The sequence below is a fragment of the Accipiter gentilis genome, chromosome 4 (assembly GCF_929443795.1).
Source record: "Accipiter gentilis chromosome 4, bAccGen1.1, whole genome shotgun sequence".
Taxonomy (NCBI): Eukaryota; Metazoa; Chordata; class Aves; order Accipitriformes; family Accipitridae; genus Astur; species Astur gentilis.
Window position 1 is genome coordinate 20,976,727 of NC_064883.1, and position 23,094 is coordinate 20,999,820.

General features: G+C 40.4%; 1 protein-coding gene across 1 annotated transcript in view; it reads right to left on the bottom strand.

The window, feature by feature from the left end:
* Window positions 1-618: 618 nt before the first annotated feature.
* The window catches only part of LOC126037799 (probable acyl-CoA dehydrogenase 6), a 95,421-nt gene continuing 72,945 nt past the window's right edge, over window positions 619-23,094 (bottom strand). Inside the window, exons 5-9 of the mRNA XM_049798582.1 lie at window positions 21,735-21,902; window positions 15,319-15,492; window positions 9,220-9,381; window positions 8,905-9,055; window positions 619-1,591 (exon numbers count right to left, since the gene is read on the bottom strand). Coding sequence (XP_049654539.1) covers window positions 1,501-1,591; window positions 8,905-9,055; window positions 9,220-9,381; window positions 15,319-15,492; window positions 21,735-21,902 — 746 coding nt within the window. The 3' untranslated portion in view covers window positions 619-1,500. The remainder of the gene's footprint in view (window positions 1,592-8,904; window positions 9,056-9,219; window positions 9,382-15,318; window positions 15,493-21,734; window positions 21,903-23,094) is intronic.

A 23,094-nucleotide genomic window follows, 5' to 3' on the forward strand; every position in this document is an offset into this window, starting at 1 on the left:
ATGTAGTCAAAACTGTGACATTTCTGTATGGTTTTGTTATTTTACAGGATGTAGCACATTTCCCTTTCTTCAATTCCAGTAAAAGGTTGATGTTCAGTTTAAAAATCTGAACTGAAATCCTGCAAGTTTGCTTAGAATGGTTAAGGTGACTTTATGTAAAGGTGAAACTGCTTTGAGACTACTTCACTCGGGGAAGGGGAATGGCAATTGGTGGGAACCATGCATTGCAGCCTTAGAATTTTCTTCAGCATCTGTGCTTGCTTTACTGGTCATTTTCCGTTAGAAAAGTATTACTCTGCCAGGATTTAAAATTCACAAATAGCAAGGTTTCAGGATGCCATTGTATGACCTTGTAGATATGATAGAAAAATACTAGTAGTGTTAATTGTACTTTTACAAAGTTGCGGTTAATAGCAGCTATGTAAGAATACTGCAATTGTTATTGGTTTTGCAATCTTTTGTATGTAACTTTTACACAATATTTATATATTGTTTTTCTCAGTTTACTGTAACTTAGACTCTATCTAGCAAACATGCAGATCACTTCCAAGTGGAGGGAAATATCTTTTAACTATCAAACTCTTAACCTTTCAGTATCACGGAGATTCCTTAGAAAATGCTTAATTGACATTCCATTTGATTACAAGGACAATTCCACTGAAGCTTTTTTTTTTTTTTTCCCAGTAATACAGGCTGTCTCTTCTGGCTTAAATGGCTGTTTTAGGAAGAGTTAATTACACACATTTTTCATATTAATGTGTTTATTTTTAACATTTTTCTTTAATTACACACAAAACATAATACCTTACTGCTGAAGTTCAGGCCTCCAAAAGTTTGAGATACAATTAAACAGTTGTTTGGAGAATTCTACAAATAACAATCAACCCCCACTCCCATCACCAAACATCCATGACAGTGTAGAACAAGTCAATGTGAACTTGGCAAAGACGACAGCTCATTTTGATGAGTACTTGCTAAAAGTGTAAGATAAGGAAGGTACTTGTAATTGAGAGCAAAATCACTGGTCCAGTGTTTTAATATGGCAGGGAATAATTTGTGCCTTAATTATTTATCTTCAAAGCAAAGCTACACTGAAATAAGATTAAGCTACTAGTGAAATCATAGCTGTATCCATATGGAAGTTCTGTTTCTTAGCTCGCAGCTTAGATGCTCTAAAATAGATACACCTTGATTAAAGACGACATTTTTGCTGGGTGCTTAGTGTGGATCACTAGACTCCCCAAAGCAGTAACTCACTGAAAAAATAATGGAAAAAAATCTTGCAGGAGGCCACATGAACTGCTTTCTACCAGCAGAAACTTGACATTGGAGAACACATAGAATGACAATGGTTAAAGAACTTGACAAGCATTTCAATGGCAAAATTACTGTTAATGTTTTCTACTTATTTTATCCTTGAAACGTACTGGCTGTTACTTTCAGTGTGCAGTACAAGCCATGCTCTTGCTTACTTAATTTTCAAGGAAGAGTGGAAATGCGTCACTTGCTTGGAAGTGTTTCCATGTATTTGCATATGATGGAAAGCATGGTTTCATCTGTGCCACCTCCTATTGACATTAATCTCAAGTCTCTGTAGAAATACAAAGTAGATTTAGACGTTTGCGTGCCATACTGATGGAACAAGTACAGAACTGTACATACCCATTTATTCTATGCATTTATTATGGAGCTGCTTTCATTATATTGAAACCCCTTGTTTACAGAAGTACATACATTGTGTGGACAAATCTGTTGTCAGCACCATAAATACCCTTTTGTGTACAGGGATGTTGCTAATTCAAAATTGAAAGGCTTAAGACACAATTTGGCACGTCCAATTTTCAAATTCTATAAAAATAACCGTAACTTGGTGTAGTGCTGTATTTTCATCTTGAAATAAGTTAAAACCTCTCCTAGCATACAACTGCCCCTGCTTAAGGCCAGCTAGAGCTCCTGCAGCTGAACTCCATACAGACTTCTGTTTAGGTCTTACCACTTTGGACTGGCATAGAAAGCATCACAGGCCCTTCCCAAGGTTTTCTGCTGGACTGCCTGCTCAAATTACCTACAAGTCACATACTAACGCCAGTTGTCTGCAGAACACCTCATCCACTGCCTCCTCCTGGTGAGATGGTCCGCAATACTTCCCACAACATCCCTGCTGTTCCTTTGCCAAAGCTGTAGGTGCCTAAGTCTGCAGTTGAATTTTAGGAGGGGAGGGAGCTTTCGGAGGGTCAGCAGCAAAAAAGTGTTGCAGCATTTAACTTCCCCTAACTCCGTGGTAAAAAGAATATTAGTCAATCGGTACATGAAGTATTGGGGGATTATATGGAGAAGGTACAATTTTCATTCAAGTTTTTTAACCAACAAGCATCCTGGTCTCCCTAATGACTATGTGAGATCTGGCATAATCCGTATTAGTATTATATAGTATTATAGTATAGTATTATATAGTAGTGTAGTATTACATAGTATACAAAGCTTCTCTGCTTTAAATGAATGGTTGCTCTAAGCATATTTACTTTTGATTTGATATTTCTAATCACACTCATTTAAAAACTGCCATTAATATCACTGAGTCATCCCTAAGAGTATTGCCTGAGTTCCTTGTGCTAGCCATATTGCAAACTACTGCAACCTTAAGCAGTTTTCTTCCGAAATTTATTTTCTCCTTTGGCGAGAAGAAAAAAAACCCCAAACCACTGAGACAGTTCTGCTAAACTACCTCTACTTAATTCAATAACCTGAAGATTCCCCATCTTCCTATGGGCCTTGTTGAAGGCAGCAGGGCTGGAACAATGGTAGATTACTTGTCGTTTGTGCTGGGGTGCTATCTGCTTTTTCGAGCTGCAGAAAGCCCCTGCCGATGCTTAGCATCTTGCACCTTCACAGCACTGTAGCAACAGTAAGTAATTAATCCTCAGAACTCCTCTGTGATGCTGATAAAAATCCTCCATTTGCAGCAGGAATCCTGGACACATCTGGCTTGTTTATATGAAGTTATAAATAGGCAGTGGTTTGGTGGTATGTGACAGACATGTCAGGCTATCACATATAAATATATGTTTTAAAAAACCAAAACACCTTTCACGTCTGTTTTGTGTGTGAGTGTGTGTGTGTGTGTTTTTACAAAATTGCTTGTGATTGTAATTTTGTCTCTATGGGTGAGATAAGGAATATTTCCTACAGAATGTACAGGCAGGTGACTAATGCCAATCTCTCCTCTGGGGAGACAGGACAGAAGGTTTCACCTAGTTTAAGAGGATTGAGATAACAAAGGACTCAAATGGTTTTAATCTAGCAGTCCCCTTCTGGAAAAGAAACTTTCTTTCAGCCTAAGAAAACAAAACCACAGGACTAACTATCCTGCCAGGAACTCTGCCAGGAAGCTGGGGAAGATGACATAGTAAAGTAAGCTTGTGTATCGGCTATTTATTGTAAGTTTATGGTTTGATAGTTTATATTATATCAATAATGCATTATTAATACAGCATATAAATATTTTAATATATATAAATATTAGAATGTTATTGCTTTAGGTAGGCTACCCCTGGAATGCCTTTGATCTGGCACAGCAACGCTTCGCTTTCTGATTTCTTCATCGCCTTGTTGCTGCCCCTGGGACAGAGCAGCACGTCCTGCACTACCTGCAGCCCTGCTGAGGTGAGCACCAACCTGTGATGGCTTTGCCCTGACCAAGGACAGCGAGGAACCAGCCTGCAATGCACCATATAGTTATGTAAAGGTGTCATTTTGAGGGACCAAACTTCTAGTTGCTTGTTGAATGCTGTTTTCCTTAGGGAGTGGGAGTTTGCCCCATGAAAGAGATAAATCCTGACCATTGTGTTCTGCCCCTCCTAAAACACTCCCTGCAAAGAGTTTCCTCTCATTCAGGAAATCCCATGCATCTGAGACATCCACTGTAGATTATAAGACTTATTCTACTCAACCAAATCAAGAGATGTAAATGTTAAAAAGCAATCCACTTTTTGATGGATTCAAAAAACCATAAATAATTTCAAAGCTGTTTTAAAAGACTGCGCTTACAAGGGAGGGTGAGGAGCCCTTCGCACCCATCCAACTCAATCCAAGTTATCAATAATTTTCTATTAGGCAGCAAAAGGAACAAAAAGGACCCTCCATGTTGTCAAATCAAGTTTCCCATCTCCATCATAAAACCTCCTTCAGAAATGTATTGAGCGCTGCTTCAAGGAGAAAAACCAAGGTCCCTTTAATCTTAGACCATCCTAATTTGAAGGCTGTCACATAACAAAAGTTGTTCTAATGATTAGGAACCATCTTATTTACAGCCTGAATGTGTTCCTGAGTAGTATAATCCAGTATAGTCCTTCAGTTTAATGTTCCTCTTTTGGCTGGTGTTGATCCCTCCGCATCCAGAGCACCATTCAGCCCTTGATTTTGCACAAGCAAAGCCATGTCCATCACCCTGCCTGTAAACCTTTTGGTCCCAGTTATCCTGAAAATCAGGGCTGAGTCCTTGCTCCAGTCCGAGCTCTCCCTTGCATGCGATTTCACTAGCCACAAAGTAGGGACATTTACCTACCTCACAGCGCGAGGAAAGCTTTTGACCTTGTAACGTGCTATACAGGCGCTAAGGCTGGAGCTAATGGCATACTACATCTGTCTGTAGCCTCAAGCTGATGCAATGTGATCGTCTCTGCAGTTGTGCATCCCACCGCCATTTACTACCTGCAGCCAAGAAGCTGTGCCTGGTCAGGGAGCCACTCTACGCTACACTTTCCTCTTGAAAGCCATATGGCGTTGGGATCTGGAAAGCCCTTTGTTTTCACAAACAGCCTGAGAGGAGCCAGCTGCACTATCTATCTTCAATACAGATGTCTTCACGTAACTTTAAAGTCCTGAGAAAATAAACTAAGTCATTTTCTTTCCCTTTTCCAGCAGTGGTCAGTGCTGGTCAGAGGTGGGGAAGAAAGCAAGTTTTGGTGATTCTGGTTTTCCCTAACAGCCTGGCTTCATGGCAGTGGTCCCTCAGAGATGCCGCTCCCTGCTTCCCTGGTTAGGAGGCTATTGATAAATCCTTCCCAAGGTTTATGCGGCTCGGAGTATCACTGCTTCCCAGAAGGCCATTTACACGCTGCTTCCTTTCAGCACAAATTGCACTTGGTTACAAAACATTACCCCTTTTTCTCACACTTACTATTTTAAAGTTGTATTACGGGCAAGATTTTTCTCCACAAAATATATTGATGTACCCTCAAGTTTAATATTTTGTGACTTCTTCCATCTTCAGGCTCAGCTAGAGTGCTTATAGGCTATCCAAATTAAGCAGCATCTAAAGGAGCCTCTGATCTAGAGGGAGAAGTTTGAGCTGATACCACCCAGTATGGCAGGCCTCTGGCCAGGCTGGCACAGCCCAGGCACCAGCAGCCGTGCCAGCCCATTCGCATGGCGCTGCCCGTTTCCCCTAAGGGGCATTTTGAAGGGACAGCTGAGCCGGAGTGGGCATCACCCTGCCCTGCTCTGGAGCACAGCTCCACTTTAAAGTCATCTCTGTACAGTTACATACTTTGATTTGCCGTATTAGAGCTAGACATCATGTGCTTCATCTCCTAAATTCCCTTTCGAGGTACTCATAAAAGTCAACCAAAGACAGGCATCTGTCTCAAAACCTCTGCAGAAAAAGGTTGAAACTACGGATTTGCTTTCACAGATGACTGAGGAATCGTTATTAAGTCTTGTCCCAACAGTTAGCTACTGACTTCAAAGCAAATTGTTTTTGTCAGCAGAAATTGATAGGTTTCGCTTCATACAACCATAAATTGTGATTATGACAAAGACTGATAAAAAACCCCAATTGTCTAGACTCATTCTAGTTTAGACATGCTTTGTGAAGAATGAAATAAAATGAAATAAAGAATGAACCCAAATAAAATATTTCAACTGACTTTTTAAACGTGAGGAATACAAAAATAATTTAGAAGGAAATGCATTACTTATTAAAAAAAATCCACTTAAAACTATATAGAAGTTTGATTTTTAACTATCCTGAATCACAAATAAAACTTCATCTTGCAGTATTTAGGTGACAGTTGAGGGGAAAAAAAAATATGTTTTTCTTCTGCAGCTATGTGCATTTGCAATGCTATTTACGCTTTTATCTATTTCACATGAGCAGTCAATCAATATTTTTTGTACTGCCTTCTCAAGCAGCAAGTAAAGAAATGGTAGCATTCTCTGCATCACACCCCACAAGAGTAAAACTTGTAAGAACTGGCAGCAGTTAGGCACAGTGTTTAGTACTTAGAAACAACCTTAATTTAAAAAAAAACAACAAACTTTTTTAAGAAGGCCAGACAAATTCTTCCTATAACAACTGAAGTGTACATAATTACTATTAAAATACATAGATCACCACATGAATTTTTTTAAAACTCATGAAGTCTAAAAAATTGCAATATACTGCCACAAAAAGTTTTCTTCCCTGTGATCTCTCACAACCTGGGGTTTTCATGTAGATTTGTTCAATAATTGGTTTCTCTTAAGTCATGATGTCTTTGAAGCATTTCATACAGGGGAGAGAAAAATAAACAAGCACAACTCCAGTCTGGTGCTCTCCTGCTCCAGAATCCTACTAGTCAGGTAGAGTCTGGAAAGTTCACTCATTTTTTTATATTGACATGTGTTTTTCTATTAAACCCTTTGATATTTGGGCTCAAAACTTTTTTCCAAACCCTTTCTCCTCAGAATCCCTACAACTGAAAATGAGACATTTGCATATATAAAACCAGCCCAGTGTAGGCACCTACATGGTGAAACAGCTACCTTTATGCCTTCTAGAGAATACTGCATTTTAGAAAAGTCACTTGTTCTACAAAGTTTAGAAGAATAATGATTAAAGTGACAGATGTGAATAAAGTAATTTGGCAGACAGTTTTGTGCTGGGTCTGTTTAATATCTCCCCTACTACACTAATAACTAAAATTCAAAGACTTTATGCACTAACCATGCATTATGCTGTGTGCTCTTTGAGAAGTAACAGCCCAACAGGTGTCGAAGACTAACATTTCCTTGGAAACTTGGTAAGGATTATGCTACAAAAATCTGCGTACATTATAACTAGATGTCATGCTGTGCAGTTATGCTGCTTGCTACTTGACAAATACCACAGTGACATGAATGGATACTCAGACTGCTGTACAAAAAAGAATGGCTTCAGGAAAGTTGCTGCTTTGCTTATCATTACAGATTAACAGATTCTGACTTGAACCTGTAATTGTTTATTTAGGTAATACTATTCTTCTCTCTTTCTGGAGCTTATGGTTACTCAATGATGGAAATTTCACTGATTCATAGAAAAATTTTAGAGTATAAGTATCACACCACCTTTAGCTTCATTTATATCAGTGTTTGTTTTAGAGGCAGAAAGATATGTTCCTTTAGCCAGCTGACACAGTTAATACCAATAGGAAATACTCTGGATTTCTTCTCAGAAAAAATATGACTGTGCTGGTGTACTTAGAAACCACTCTGGAATTCACATAGAAAAGCCCTGCCCACAGTTAGCAATAATATACTGGGCTAGGAAATCTAAAGACAAATTAAAGCTATATAAAAGCACATGCACATTAATCTGTACACATTACTACACTGACAGTAAGCGCTTCAAGACAAGGATTCATTTTATTCAAAGTGCCTACTGCAGTAGCTTTTAGCATCTGCATCACCACGGACCATTAGCTGCTAATAAAGATGTTGTGAAAAAAATAACTAATAGAATCCATTATATTGACAGCTGGCTTAAAGCCACCACCATATAGCTGTCTGTACCTTCACCAGAAAAATTCAGGAATCCACAAATCAAAAAAGACTGAGGATCTTTCTGACCTACCACAATGGCATTCTTTTTAATAGCAGTTTATGAACAATAGAAAAAGTAATTCAATCTACTAAAAAGAAACAAGCTTTTTACAGCTTTTTTTTCAAGTGTTTTGCTCTCACTTTATAAAGAAACATTTACCAAAACTTTCAACTAACTGAACCACTAGCTGATTTTGCTAACCTTTGATTAGTTATCATATATATAAGGGCTGAACTAAAATCTCTTACTGCAAGAAAATGCTAGTTCCATTTTGGTCCTTCTACAGAATAGAAGACACCGAGGCCAGAATTTTCCTAACAGCTGCCAAGAAAACTGTTTGCTTAGAGAGAATTTTGCTCTAAGTAGATATATGGTAAAATTTGGAAGGGACTTCATTTGCAAAAAGGCCTCTGTACCATTTTAATGATCTAACAACTTGCTGGAAGCAGCTACATCTCTCATATGCATAACTCACACGGTACCTGGTGTGACTAATCAGGTGGAGACTGCTATCAGAAAAGACTACTGCAGGAGCCTAATGGTGAACTCCAGTTTCACACATATATTTGGGGAAAAAGATAAAGCCGATTTTCATTGGTTTTGGAAGAAGTCTTCTGTTTTGTTTTAGTTCTGTTCTTGTAATCAAGATTACAAGCAAACAAAGAGCAAAGCGAAAAATAATCACTTGTTGGTAGGCTTCCCCTTTTTTCCCTTGTCCTATTGTCTGGCAGGTACCAGAGGACCATCAGGGAAAACGTGGAGTTTACTTATTTCACCTGACATTCAGTCTAAGCTGTGAGTAGTTCAAACTACACAATGCAAAGCCAAGATTTGGCAAAGGAATAGTCAGCCTACGTCCTTACACTCACACGTCACCCCAAAGTCAATGGGGACTGTGGATGCCCTTGCATCCACAATGTACATCAGTGACACGCCATTCAGTGGAACGAAACTATTCATGCTGGCTAGAAGCCAGTGCCCTTTTCAAGTGGGTGATCTTTTAGCAGGACATTTAAGAGGCCAAATTTCAGTAAAGCCATTTCCTATATTCACCACTTGCTTACCTGTAAAACCTGCTCACCAGAACCTCGCTGGTGAATCCCATTCCTCCCCAAAACTGGAGACAGCTATCAGTCACTTCACGGGCCAGACGACCTGCCTTTAATTTAGCCATGGAAGCAAATTTTGTCACATCATTGCCTTCCACATAGAGAGCTAAAAAAAAAAAAAAAAAAAAAAAATAAAAGCGCACACTTAAACACACACAGTCACTGATCACATCCTGCCACTCTGGCAATCACCTCCCCATGTTCCTTTAGCCTGACAACGTTCTTTGCATAAAGAGAAGCACATCTGGGAAGGCAGATGTGGAAGCTCACCCACAGTGCGGTACAGCAGCGAGCGAAGGAGCTCCACTTCAGTTGCCAGCTCGGCCAGGCGGAAATGCACAGCTTGGTTGTGCAGGACGGACTGGTCAAACACTTTCCGCTGGCGAGTGTAGTCAATAGTTTCTTGTATTATAGTTTCCAGCGGTGTCAGGACTTGAAGAAGCAAAGCACAGAACAAGACACCATTTTAGCCAGATCTGTTGTTTTTCTTCTTGTTGAAAAAGATGGTTTTTTTCAAATTGTACAGACAATACATTTGGTTTTCTGAAGTAAATTATTCCAAACGCTCAGTTTGGGTGCAGTTTCAATTCTGAAAAATGTCTGGTATTTCCTTGTACCTTGAAGACCTCTTTATCCCTATTTCACCTGAGCCCCAACTACCAAAACTCAGAGGAGAGTGAAGAGGGGCAGAGAGGAGGGAAGGAAAGTCATAGAATGCATTATGTAATGATGAGTATGTAAACTCAGGGCCCTAGAAAAAGCTTGTGGCAACTCCTGCTTTCCATGCTACCTGTTTCCAGAAGGTCTGTTACAATCCCAAAAGAAAATCTGAATGCAGACAGTATGCTCACTGTGAAATGCTGTAGAAATTCAAATTCAAGGAAGCTTTCAAGGAGAAGGCAGAAACGTATTCAGAGATCAAGGAACACCAACAGATTGCTTACTAGGTCTGCATTCTGTGATCAGATCCCAGCATAGAAAGGAAGGTGAAAACATTAAGATTCACAGCCACTTTTAGTAAATGCTAAACAGTGTTTCTAATGGAAACAATCAAAATAGGATACTGCTGGAAGACAAGTGAGAAAGATGGCAGACACTGCTTTAAAGCAAGAGAACTAGTTTGCAGCTACTTTTTAAGCAAACTTAGGGATACCCTGTTTTAAACAGAAAAGTTTCTTTGCCAAGGCAAACTAGCCTTGAAGTGAAGGACCAGTCTCTTGCAGCTCAGCTAGGATAATAGCAGGTGCTGTATTTGTGGAGAATTTCATTTGGCAAATGTGGGCCCATGCCACTATGGCAAGCAGCAGGGAGAGGGAGAGAGTTCACAAATCTATCCGTATGAGAAGGGTCACATTTTCTCTTTTCAAAATATGCATAACCACATCCATTCACATTTAGAATATAAATGACAAAACTCTGAATCTGAAATGCAAAATACAACCAAGCCCTGGACTACTACAAAATCCCTTTTCCCACCTGCCAGTTACTCGCATGACAGTGCCTTACAGGAGCCTGGTGTGCTGCCATATTCCTTTTTGCATCACTTTCAAGATCACCTCTATTTAAACATCATCCCTATACTGCTCTCATATGCAGACTCTGCATCCAACCAATTGCCCCCTGCCATGATCATTCACCAGTTCTTCTGCAGAGCACTCTTTTTCACATGCTGTCCCCACATTCCATAATGTGATCAACTTTTCTCATTCCTTAAATATTTTCCCGTCCTTTCTCAAACACTAGCCTCAATGCTTATCCTTCAAAAGAGCATATACAATAATGTCCTCATTTCTTCTGTGTTAATACACTATGCTGCCACCCTAATGCTGGTTTTCTGGACAGGAAAATAAATTGCTGTATTCAGGGACACCTCTTGCACAGAGGAACATGCCTATTCTTCCAAAGGACCGTGTAACACAACACTGTAGTATGTATAACACTAACAGCTTTTTCACTTGTGTGTCTGCGGTCTCCAGCTTGAAAGATGCTACAGAAACAGCAAGAAATTCCCAGGGACCTCTGGTCCCTTGCCCCGGACTAATACCTGGGAAGCATACAGCTGAGTCTGAGCTTCTGGGAGAGAAACTAAACAGTACATGACAGTGCTAGAAGAGCAGAAGGGAGGTGGGAGGGGTAAGGACGAGGGTTAGTCTTGTGTTGGTCTTTCAGAGCAAGGTGCTCCAGCATGACTCGTGCGGTACCCAGCATCCAACACTAGGGAAACAAGAGACGGGAAACAGCAAAGAGGAGGCAGGAGCAGGACTGCGTGGGAAGGAAGAGAACAGCACCTATTTAGGTCTTGCTTGCAAAAGGGCTGAAGATCATGAAGGGGTTTTGGCCCATCTCTGCTCCGGCTGTCACCACACATCAGGGCTGGGAGTGGGGGACCTGAGAAAACTGCTCTCGCAGTGTGACCCTCTCTGCTTCACTGCCTCCTTCCTGTCCCAGCTGATCCACCCTCCTGTTTCCTTAGATGCCATCACTGGCCTTCAGCTTATTCCTGGAACTGCCATTAGCATGCAGAAATAGAGGAAATCTTCTAAGGACAGTCCTGGGCTGCAACAAAAGAAGTGTGGCCACCACGTCAAAGGAGGTGATTCTCCCCCTCTACTCCGTGCTGGTGAGACCCCACCTGGAGTACTGCATCCAGCTCTGGAGCCCACAGTACAAAAAAGACATGGACCTGCTTGAGCAGGTCCAGAGGAGGGCCACAAAAATGATCAGAGGGCTGGAGCACCTCTCCTATGAAGAAACGCTGAGAGATGGAGAAGGGAAGGCTCCAGGAGGACCTTGTTGAAGCCTTTCAATATATAAAGGGGGCTTATAAGAAAGACGGAGAGAGACTTTTTACCAGACCCTGTAGTAACAGGACAAGGGACACTAGTTTTAAACTGAAAGAGGCTAGGTTTAGATTGAACATAAGGAAGAAGGTTTTGAGGTTGGAACTAGATGACCTTTAAGGTCCCTTCCAACCCAAACTGTTCTATGATTCTAAGAAATTCTTTATGATGAGATGAGGGTGCTGAGGCACTGGAGCAGGTTGCCCAGAGGTCGTGGATGCCCCACCATTGGAAGTGTTCAAGATCAGACAAGACAGGGCTTTCAGCAACCTGATCTAGTGAAATATGTCCCTGCCCATGGCAGGGGGATGGGACACGATGATCTTTAAAGGTCCCTTCCAACCCAAACCATTCTGTGATGCATAGCTAACACGGCAAAGCTTAGCTGTGCAGCAAACAGCAATGAAACGCAGGACATCATGAATACCATGACTGCCAACAGCCTTATACAACATAACAGCACACAATACTTGGTCAGTCATATTAAGTACAGAGAAAAGCCATTCTTAACAGTGAAACTCGTCTTCTCTTTGAACTTTTTTTTCCCTCTCTCTCTATATTTGTTTCCTCTTTTGTCATTCAATGTTCTCCACATCCTCAGACAAACTTGGCCCCACGGGTTTCAACTGACAGCACGTGCAGGAAATGTCACTCTAGGGCAGCCTAAGGAACGCACGGTCTACCACACAGCTGAGTATTGTGAAAGCACTTGAAGTTGCCAGATGCAGAATAATCTTTTTCTCATACTTCTATCCAACTTACATTTTTCCACTTGAAACTTCTGCTCACTGTAAACACACTTTGCCTTGCTATGTCTCCTCTCAGAACAAAAGGAAGTTAATATATTTTTCCTAGGCTGTGGCTGATCACTCTCCAGTGAGATGTACAGTGAGCTCCAAGCCAAGCAATCTGTATCTTAAGGACACGCATTGCCCATGCAGAGGATCTGTCATCCTGCTTACTGGCCATGACTCAATGGTGCTCATAAAACTGAGACTACAGGAGCAGATAGAAGTCATTAGAAAAGTGCCATTCTGCTCTCTCACACACACTGAACTCCCTTTTTACCTCCAAGTTAAGCAATTCACAAAAGAACCGTTTGCTTTCTTGCCATAGCAACATTCTTTTCCTGTGATCAGTGCAACAGGTCCACAAGTGGACGGTGTTTACCAAGTGTCACAACATGGGAGAGATACGTGGCAGCTCTTTATTTCAATGAAGCAAGAAACACAGTGACTTTTACCGATGCCTTTGGTAACGTGTCACTTGGCACAAAAGACCACACCTGTGACCAAATTTTGCAATTCCAGGAAATTAGTTTTCCATTTATATTTTAAATCTGTTTGACTGAAAATTTGTTTTAAAAAAAAAAAAAAGAAAAGGTAAAGAAGGAAGAAAACTCCCCACACATTCTGAAATCTGGCCACAAAAGAAGATAATTAATAGAGAGAAGGCTGAAGCACATGGTACTTGATACTAAAAATACATAAAAACTAAAACTAAAACAAACCCCCCCAAACACAACAAAACTAAACAACACCCAAAAAGAAAAAAGAGAAAAGAATGGCATTCAACTGCCTCTTCCAAGTTTTAGGAAGCAGTGAGGGCAAGGATACCATGACTGGTCCCTGAAGTGTTTAAAAGCAGACTGATGATTTTCAATGTCACATAAATAGTCATGAACAGGGAAGGAACAGAAATGTCCTTCTGAGGGCCAGAAGTGAGGTCTAGGGTTACACGTGCAGACCTAAGCACAAAACTACTGAAGGCACGTCCATAGTTTTGCGCATCTGAGCCTTCAGCAAAACACTTGTGGTTGAACATAGCTAAAACCATTTGCAGGACTGGAAGTTAACAGCTAGATGTCGTGGTGTAACAATCCGCATCCACCAAGCACCTGGCTCCCTTCTGAGCATCGGTTACTCTTTTTTCTTGTTTACCACTACTGGTTACCTCTGAAGTTTGCAACTTGGCCCAAACCATGGGTCTTGCCCCTGCTCCCAGTGCTTTTGTGCATTTTATATCAGATAGTGGACAAAAGCAAAACCAGGGGGCTTAGCAAGGTATAACACACTGGCCACCACCCTGCAGGAGGAGCGAAGATGCCCTTCCCAGACCACTCATCCAGGGTGAGGGTTCGCCTGCTCCTGCTGTGTTGGTTCTGGGCAAAAAGGAGAATTGAAACCTGGTGTCCGACTTCCTGGCAGAGCACGGTGACTGCCAGGCGGTTGTGCAAGGCTGGACAGTACCAAGCTGCCAGTGGTTTTAACAGGAGTGATCTAACCTGCCAGGCTTTGTGTTTTGATGCTGTCAGTGCGCGTCACTTTTGCCTGGGGCATGACTAATGTCGTGGGCTACTCTGCTGCCTGAGGAGTACCACTGCAACCCAGAGTTTCTGATTGTTTTAACTTAGACTTCAAACTGAGCATAAAAATGTACAATGCATGTCCTTGCAGTCTGCGTACGTCCCGAATAAAACAGGACCAGCAGTAGGACCATGTCTCCTCTTTGTCCGAGTCTGCCGTGGTACCCCTTGCAAGTCTAACCTCCTGCTCTTTGCTAAAACTACTCTCACTTTTACTGTTTATCTCAGGCTGAACTAAGAATTTTAGCCCAAAGCAAAGATTTTTGTAAAGCTTTTGAACTCTAAAATATTTAGTCTGGGATCAACCCACAACAGGGAGTGATTTTTTTTATTTGGTCACTTAATCAGAAAATCCCTTCTCAGAGTACCCAATTCCCCAGCCACATACAAATGGCAACAGACGGGGTATGCACAGGAGCACAAATATGGAGAGATTATTTATACAACCCTGAAACTTAAAGAGGACCAATCTTCTCACAGTGAACCACTTTATATTTAATTTGAATAAGCAAACACTGTGGGGTGGGGGGGAAGGTTAGGACGCTGAAAATGGACAATCCAGACTTGGATGTGGTTACCTGGAATATCCAGAATCCATGTTACTCAAATATATGGATTTGAGTATGGCCTGAGTTCAGAGTAACAGGAACTCTGTGACAGCATAACTTCAGGGAAAGGAATTTGGTGCTGTACCACTTACGTCCAAAATTTACGGAGGTAAAACAGAACTGCAAAACAAAGCTCTTACATCCTGTAAGAGCCACTTCTTTACACAGCTACTAAGTTAATTTTCTAAAATCCAGGATAAACGTTATAGCTTATTGTGCTACAGGAAAAATCACTGTCCTTCTATTTCGTGCCAGTATTTTGATAGCCTTTGTGCTATATTTGTAGCAGACATAACATGATACCTTATTTTCTTATCAGCAGAAAAGCACCAAGAAAAAGAAACAAGGCAAACCCAGCCTCTGTGATGCCTCATAAAATATTTTCTATTTCAAGTTTTCCTACAGAAAGGGAAGGTTGTCTGCATCCAGGCTATGACAGATTTCAGAAACAGATTGTAAGAGGTTTTGGAATTTACAATAAAAGGAAAGTGCTGTTAGTCATGCAAAGGGTGACCCAGGTCCCTGCCTGACTCCAGAATCACAAATTATGACTTACCAGTGGCTACTCCCCACAGCCGCTCTTCTTGGAATTGCAACATCTGATACGTAAAACCCTTTCCTTCCTCACCGATGAGGTTTTTGCTGGGGACCCTTACGTCTTCAAAAAAGATCTGAGCTGTGTCTGATGACCTCATGCCCAGTTTGTCTATCTTTTTAGCAACATGAATGCCTGAAAAAAAAGGGGTATTAGAAAGGTCACAAAAAATAGGAGCACCATGTACAAGTACAGCATTTTAAGAAAGCGAAGTTTACAGATGTGAAGGTATGTGCCAAGACTACAGTGAAACCTACCTTTAGGAAAAAACCCCAACAGTATTCTGGAATTTAAGAGCAAAATGACCCACATTGTATTTTTAAGACTTCTTCCATTTTATTTAACCAGCAAATCAGAAACTGTAATTGTAAAAGTCCCACTTTTCATTATGTGCCCAAATAATAATTGTTTACCGGTAGTAATAATCTTACTTCATGCACATCTTGAAACAATGCAGTATTTATTTGCTTATGTTTCATTTTTAGTGCACTATAATAAAATGCTGGAATTCAATTTAGCAGTATTTGCTGAGTACCTGCACTGCTGTGAAACAGTAGAGAAATAATGACAAAAACAGAGTTATGTTTTAAGGTGTAACTAGAGAATTTCTCCTCCGGGAAATCCTCTTCCTTCCCTCTCTTCCACATTTATCCTCTTCTTTCTAGCCTATCCTGATTTTTTCTGGTACCTGTAGGAGACAAAGTTTATAATCACACCACACCACTTTTTCCTAATAGTAAAAAATTAGACTCAAATTCATAATTGCTACAAACATTCAACAATTCCATATCAACTCCAAATTTTGTTAAAACTATGTATTTGATGATGGCCTACACAATACTGTTTAGTTAATCTAAGTAGTCATAGAAGGGTTCGTAATGATCTCAATTCATTCCTCTGAGTTTTCATGTGGACATGCTTGTGAAGAGGGTTTACTTCCCCACAGACCTCTCTTACACAGCACTGACTCTGATCCCACATGCAATGGTCTATTAGAGATGAACCCAGTTCCTTCAGGTTTGGCCACATAAGATTTCAGCAACCTAGTTGCATCAGGTAGGACTCCTTCCTGTTTTTTGTTTTTTCCTAGCTACATGTTCTTTCTTGCTATTGTTCAGATACAAGCGTGACCTACCACTGTGCCATGAGAATTTAACAGACATCCACTGATTTTTTGTGGCAATTCCCTTGTCTTCAGTTTTTACCTCCTTGTTGCTCTGGGGCTAATGCGAACATTTGGGATGGAAGTCAAGAATGTTTCGGAGGTAAACGGAGGCCAACAACCAGGTATGAGGATTTGTGCAAAACATACTGATTACATCTGCCAAGTCAATATACACAGAAAAAAAGTCCTCCAAATCAGCATAGATGCCTTTGCAGAAAACCAAACATTTTACTACCCACATACATAGTACTCTAACCAGTTTTGTGATGAGGAGGTATTCTGGTAATATTTTCCTCTTTATTATATTTTTTTTTTTTCCCAATCCTCTACTATTCTCTAACAAGGCTTAGCAGGACTTGGTCACCGTACAAATTGTTGTGGTCCCTCTCTGTACTTGTTTGTACCTTGCTCCCCTTCATGGCTTTCGGTGAACATCTCTAATATAGATGCCTCAACTTCTACCAACACGAGGTCCTTCAGCCATGTGAAAATTACTTTGGTTTTGCAGGCAGAAGAAGTTGGCAGTCATTCCCTTCAAATTCACTCCCTCTGGCTGCATTGAATAAGGTTATGGAAAGTTTCATCTCTCCACAGAGATGAAATACTGACACTATTTCCAAATGCCAAGACTGCTCTCAGAATAAGGTCCACATAGACTTCCACACCTTGTACTCAAGACTTTTCTCCACCAGCCGATCTCTAAACAGATTATGTGTTAGGAATACTTGCTTTGATATGTGTTCAGTGCAGGAAGAAAATCAGGACAGCTGTATAAAAATGTTTTGACTCTTGGATAGAAAATTATCCAGCAATTTGCACCCAGTCATGCCAAAAGAGCATTTGCCATTTGTTTCTGTATTAAAATCAGAGCTAAACAAACACACACACTGAACCATTTACAGGCCCAAATGATTTCTGGAACATCTTTTCCTGTTGGAATATTGCTGCTTGGTTTCTTTGAGAGTCTCAGAGATCATGTCTTCAGACTACTTCCAGCTGGTTTTATGCAATCACTGCTCCTCACCCATATGAAAATGCACTTACTGCTCGTTAGTGGGTGGTTTACTAAGGACTCTGCTCAAAAAAGTACAACTGCCGCCAGTTCTTTTTATTGCTAAATCAATCCTGTTGTGTATTTCCCCAGATCCACACAAAACAACAACTACTGAAGAAAGCTCTTACAGGTTTGGTTAGAGGAGCTACATATGTTAAACACACAACCCAATCTGGAAGAAGTATGGGTAAGTTTCCTGAATCCAGCAGCATCCCTGGTTTGTTGTGCCTTACCAGTTTCACTTGCTCTTAGATTAATTCATGTTTCTCACTCAGAAGGAGGCAAAACTGCATCAGCATCATGTAGTGCCTTCTCTGCTGCTAGCACATACTTTACATTTCCTCTGTTTTGAAGACAATGATATATAATCATCCCTTTGGCTACAATATGGGCATCAAAATCTTCCTTTACTTAGTTTAATTATCTTCATTTTCTTCATAAGGGGTACTGTATACTAAAAAATACCAGCAGCAGTAGAAATCATCTGCCCAGGTAACTCCTGGAGTTTGTCTGTATTAAATAAACCACAAGCCATCCAATAACACACAAATCTCAATCCAGCAAGGCCAAGTCCCTGACTTACTAAAAATCACTCTAACAGACCCATTTGTGCTATTTGCACCAGTATCACTGAGATAGATTGCTATACCTCTTCCTGGGCAGTTCTTCCCAAGTATCTTTGATTTTTCATTTTCACCTGCTCCTCCAGCTTTCTGACAATGTCTTTTATTTCCTATATTCTATCTTGAGAGAAAGGCAGTCATTCTCCCCTGACACCACTTAGTGCCATTACAAATGGGAAGAAGCACATTTTAAACTGCAGCCTGAGAAACATGCTCTCTCCCCTTTCCTGGATACTCTTCACTTTATTATCTCCTCCTTGCAATCTACCTTAGTGCTATCTGAGGACTTGGAGGACAAACCAGCGCACAAATAGTTACCAGATTAGGGCTGCAAGCCATTTGTCTATATATCTTGCACATAGACATTTCACGACTTGTTAGAGTCTCTTTCATCATATGAGAAATTCAGCTTTTTTTTAAGACATCATTAGTATAAGGACTATTCACCTAATTCAGATATCTACTATGAATCCACACTACTGCTATCCAAATTCCCTTTATGAGAAATCTACTCAACAGTGTCAAATCCAGACCATGCTTTGCTTCACCCCAGGACACTGTACACACCTAAAATTAGAAGAAGCAAATCCTACTTCATGTCTCCAATAAACTACCAGTTGTAGTTAATAACATGCTTTCAGACTTGGAACTTTTTTTTTTATCACCACATTATACAAGTACAAACCAATATTTTCATAAAAAATGCTGGACTAGTCTCCCATGTCCTTCCAGCTGCTAGTAAGGAATGAGTTACTGCTGCGCCTTGGATCCCTTCCTTACCCTGCCATATAGGCTGGTGACTACAGCAGTAAAGTCAGACATAACACACTCGTTCTCCATTGCATTTGTTCTTGAGCTTTGACACACATACATCTACAGACGCTTGATAGTGCATCATTCAGCGACGTCCTCCAGACACTTCCTGTACAGTCTCTGTCTGCTGCCCTCCAAGGAGCACAATCTCTGGCAGACAGACATCCTTAGGATGTATCAAACCCTCTGGAGCTTCCTCCTCACATCTGTGTCAAATGGCAGCCTTTTCCATACTTTTCCTCTTTGTCTTCCTGAGAAATCTCACTTCTGATATGACCCACCCATTGAGCACAATCAACCATCTTAATACTTCATTTCAAAAGGTCACCCATCTTGGTACAGTGACCATTTTGGAGGTCAGTATCTGTACCACACAGAAGAATGGAAGCATATACACTTTGCAGAGTTAAATCTTTGTTTCTAGGAAGACTTCTACACTTCTGCAGGTCAGCTTCAGGAGATTCAGGCAATTTTTCTTCTCAAAATCCTTTTACTGCAAGTAAAGAAGGTCTGTATATAGGCTGTGTGACCTAACAACACCCCTCCTAAAGCTACAATGACTCACCTGTCTTTTTGGAATAAGCAAAGTAGCTGAAAACCTCCAAGTAGATTCCTGTATATTCAATCTGCCTCTAAACAGTGGGTTGGCCTACTTTGTCATTTTTGGAAAACTGATCTCAGAGAAGTAATATTGCATTTGCGCTCTGACCCTTTCATGAAAAATCACAAGGAGGACTTCATGCAGATGGTTGAAAAGTGAATTTACCTGGAAGTTCAGGGAGATTCCGGCTCTGAGTTACATGTTTGCTCATCACTTATCAATAAGGACAAAGTCAACAACTAGTGAAGCAGCTCAGGTCCACCTTCTGTGAGCTTCCATTCAAAGCCCGTCTTGCATGAGCAGAGGTTGCAGAAACTCACAATGCACTCAGAACTTGCTTAATTCCCTGGGCAACTCACTTACTTGCTTAACTTATTCCATACTGAAATTCACTTACAAGACTTTCCCTTAAGTAGCTCTCATCACACTCTTTTGCAACATTGGAGACCTGGGTTTTGTTCTCAGTCTGACCCATTAAGTGAACATATGGACCTTCACTTCACTGCCATGGTGGTGTCCCTATGTGTGAAATGCTGATAATGACATATATTTTGTATGTAAAATACTCCAAATTGAATGAATAAAAATATTTTCTATTAATATATAATTAAATTAACATGCATTATGATATATTAAAACGATACTATATATTTAAAATGTGTTAAAATAGATTATACATTATTTATTAAATAAATTAATATATTACAAAATTTTTTAAATATTAAGAGTGAAACCCAAAGAAGTTTAAAAACTTTTGAACAGGCATTAAAACTGCAAAAGATCCTTGCCAACATAACTTTGACTGTATCCTCTCTGAATGATGTCCTTTATGCATACAGCACATTACTGCTGCAAGGTTGCAGACTACTCAGGAACAGACACCATGTGGACTGTACCAGTGAAACTTGTACCCTTAGATCAGGATGTATTTCTTCAGTGTCTTCACCCAAATTACTAGCTGTCTTCAAAAACAAATCCCTGCTTCCAAGATCTTTGAAACTTTCACTCCAGCCCACATTTAACTCACAGACTCTTCTTGTAATTTAAACTGATAACGATAGTAGCACCCTGGCAAAGACATCCCTTTGCAGAGCACAGCCATGAAGCACCCTGGGTATGCCTGCAACTTCTCTTCAGCAAGCCCACCAGCTTGGGTGGTGGAGGATGGTTATCGGAGGAAGATAGGACCATCCACACAATACAATCATAGCACAGCATTGCATCTTTCTAGTATTCAATACAGCTGGTCAGTAAACCCACCTTAACGGAGTCAGATACTGCCCATGGGCTCCTGAGAGGCAGGTGTTGGCATGTGGGATAAGATAGTTTTGGCAGGTATTTCCCAAGTTTGAAATCTCTAAACTCTATCTTTCTATTTTCACGTTTGAGAATCACTTTCAATATTTTCTGAAGAAATAAGACAGCAAGCTTAAAAATACTTCTCCATTCATTGAAATAAGAAGTATATATTCTGCTCTCCCCAGTCCTCATACAAAACAGGAAAGAGTTTAACGCTATTTTGGAAAGATAATTTAAGAACATTTTACATATAGTTCATATGTAGCAAAGATCTATGTAAATAGGGTAATATGTTATTTATTTTGCGTACTGTTTGTGTCTTCATGCCTTTTGGGGACAGAAAACCAAGATAAAAGTTTTGTGAAACTTCTCCAAAACTGAAAGACACTGGATGTTATAACTTTAAAAAAAAATGTTGGCCTTATTTTTCATTATTTCTTTGAGGCATTAATTTTGTCCTTGGCTTTGACTTGTCTATTCATTCTCACAGAAGGTTATGAAATATTCCCATGCAAATGTATCTGAACAACTTTTATAAATTTATTTTTGGTAAAAAGGACTCTTCACATAAAATTATTTGGGAGTCACAAGCTGAAGTCTGCAAAATATTTAACTTCCTTCTTGTTTCCTCTTGTCCCTTACTTTTTTGTGGAAGTCTGCAAATGCATTTCAGAATCAGCTTTGTATGACAGTGAAACACCTAACTTAGAAGAGTGTTTATGGGTGCAGTCCTTTCTGTCAAACACCCTTCCTTCTTGTACTGGGCATACACAAAACCACCAATGAAAACAAATTAGAAGACAAAGAGTTCTGTGTTATTACCAGGTAGATTCATTGGCAGACATATGAGAGATTTATTTCGATGGGGAGGTCCTTCACTGGTGTTTGCCAGCAGGCACATCCAGTCTGCTTGACACCCCGATGTAGTCCACATCTTACCACCATTTATGACATATTCATCGCCTTTTCTCACAGCTGTCGTCTTGATACCTATTTCAAAACATAGGAAATGAAGGGTTATTCTTCTGAAGAGTAAGCTGGTCCCTGTATGACTGGTAGAGTCACTTCCTTGCTCTCAGACAGACAACTAATATTTGGTTCTCCCTTCATACCCCAGAAGTCCTCTAATCCTTCCCGGCTGCACAAGGCAGACCCATCTGGACAACCCTTGGAAGGCAAGCAAGGGAAACCAGACCACTTCTCTCACCCTCTTCATTCCAGTGGATGAAAGCAGAAAACTTTCCCTAAGCAAATTTGGTTGTCAGAAACAGGCCAGAAACGTTTCAGTCTGAGGTGATCCATTACATGTTTCTGTTACTATGCATGTTAGTCACTCAGAATGCCATTAATTTCACAGTCCTGACTTAAACAAACGTAAGCGTCAGTATCTGTGTGTGCATAAAGATATACGTACACGCACTTCCTGTATGTTCTTGGTCAGAATGGCGTAATAAATTCAAAGCTAGTAAACTTTCAAAAGGCCAAGTCTAAATGCTAAGAACGTCTGTACATGGGGGAGTTCTGAACACCTGCTATTTATACCCCCTGGCAAAAAACAATCTTATTTTAATCTGCGAGTGTTCACATCACACTGCAAGCAGCCCTAGTTGCGACAGACAGCTGGAGTGAATCAGTAGTTATTATTTACACTCCTGCAGAATTTCTAAAGGGCTGGCTTCTTTCCCCTGCAACTGAACTTTCTCAACTAAAACCCCAAGTGAAGAAGACTCTTCAGCAGATACCTACCTATAAGTAGGTGATGGTATGAGAGAACCCTACCACCCCCCTAATAGCACCTGTAAATCTAATGAGACTATAAAGTCTGTAAGAGCCCACCTGCTGAGGGAGGGAGTAGACTTGGAGGGTAGGAGTCAGATACCAAGTGGAGTGGGCAGGCATATTTAAGTCAGCTGGTTATACCTTCATACACACCCACCTCAATCTGCACACGAACCTTCTTCCCAAAGAAGGGAACTTCTCTAAATATAAAACAAAGCAAAACCAAGTATCTGATCTTCATTTACAAGATAAACTGGGACTGAGGTCAGCACGGCTGAAAAGAAGTCTGTTTGATGAAGGAACTGGGGAAAAATGATGGGAGAAAATTGTATAAGGTATAAGCCAAGGGAATGTTGGATATAGCTATGGCTAAAGGAACTTGCATGCAGATAATGATGAATGG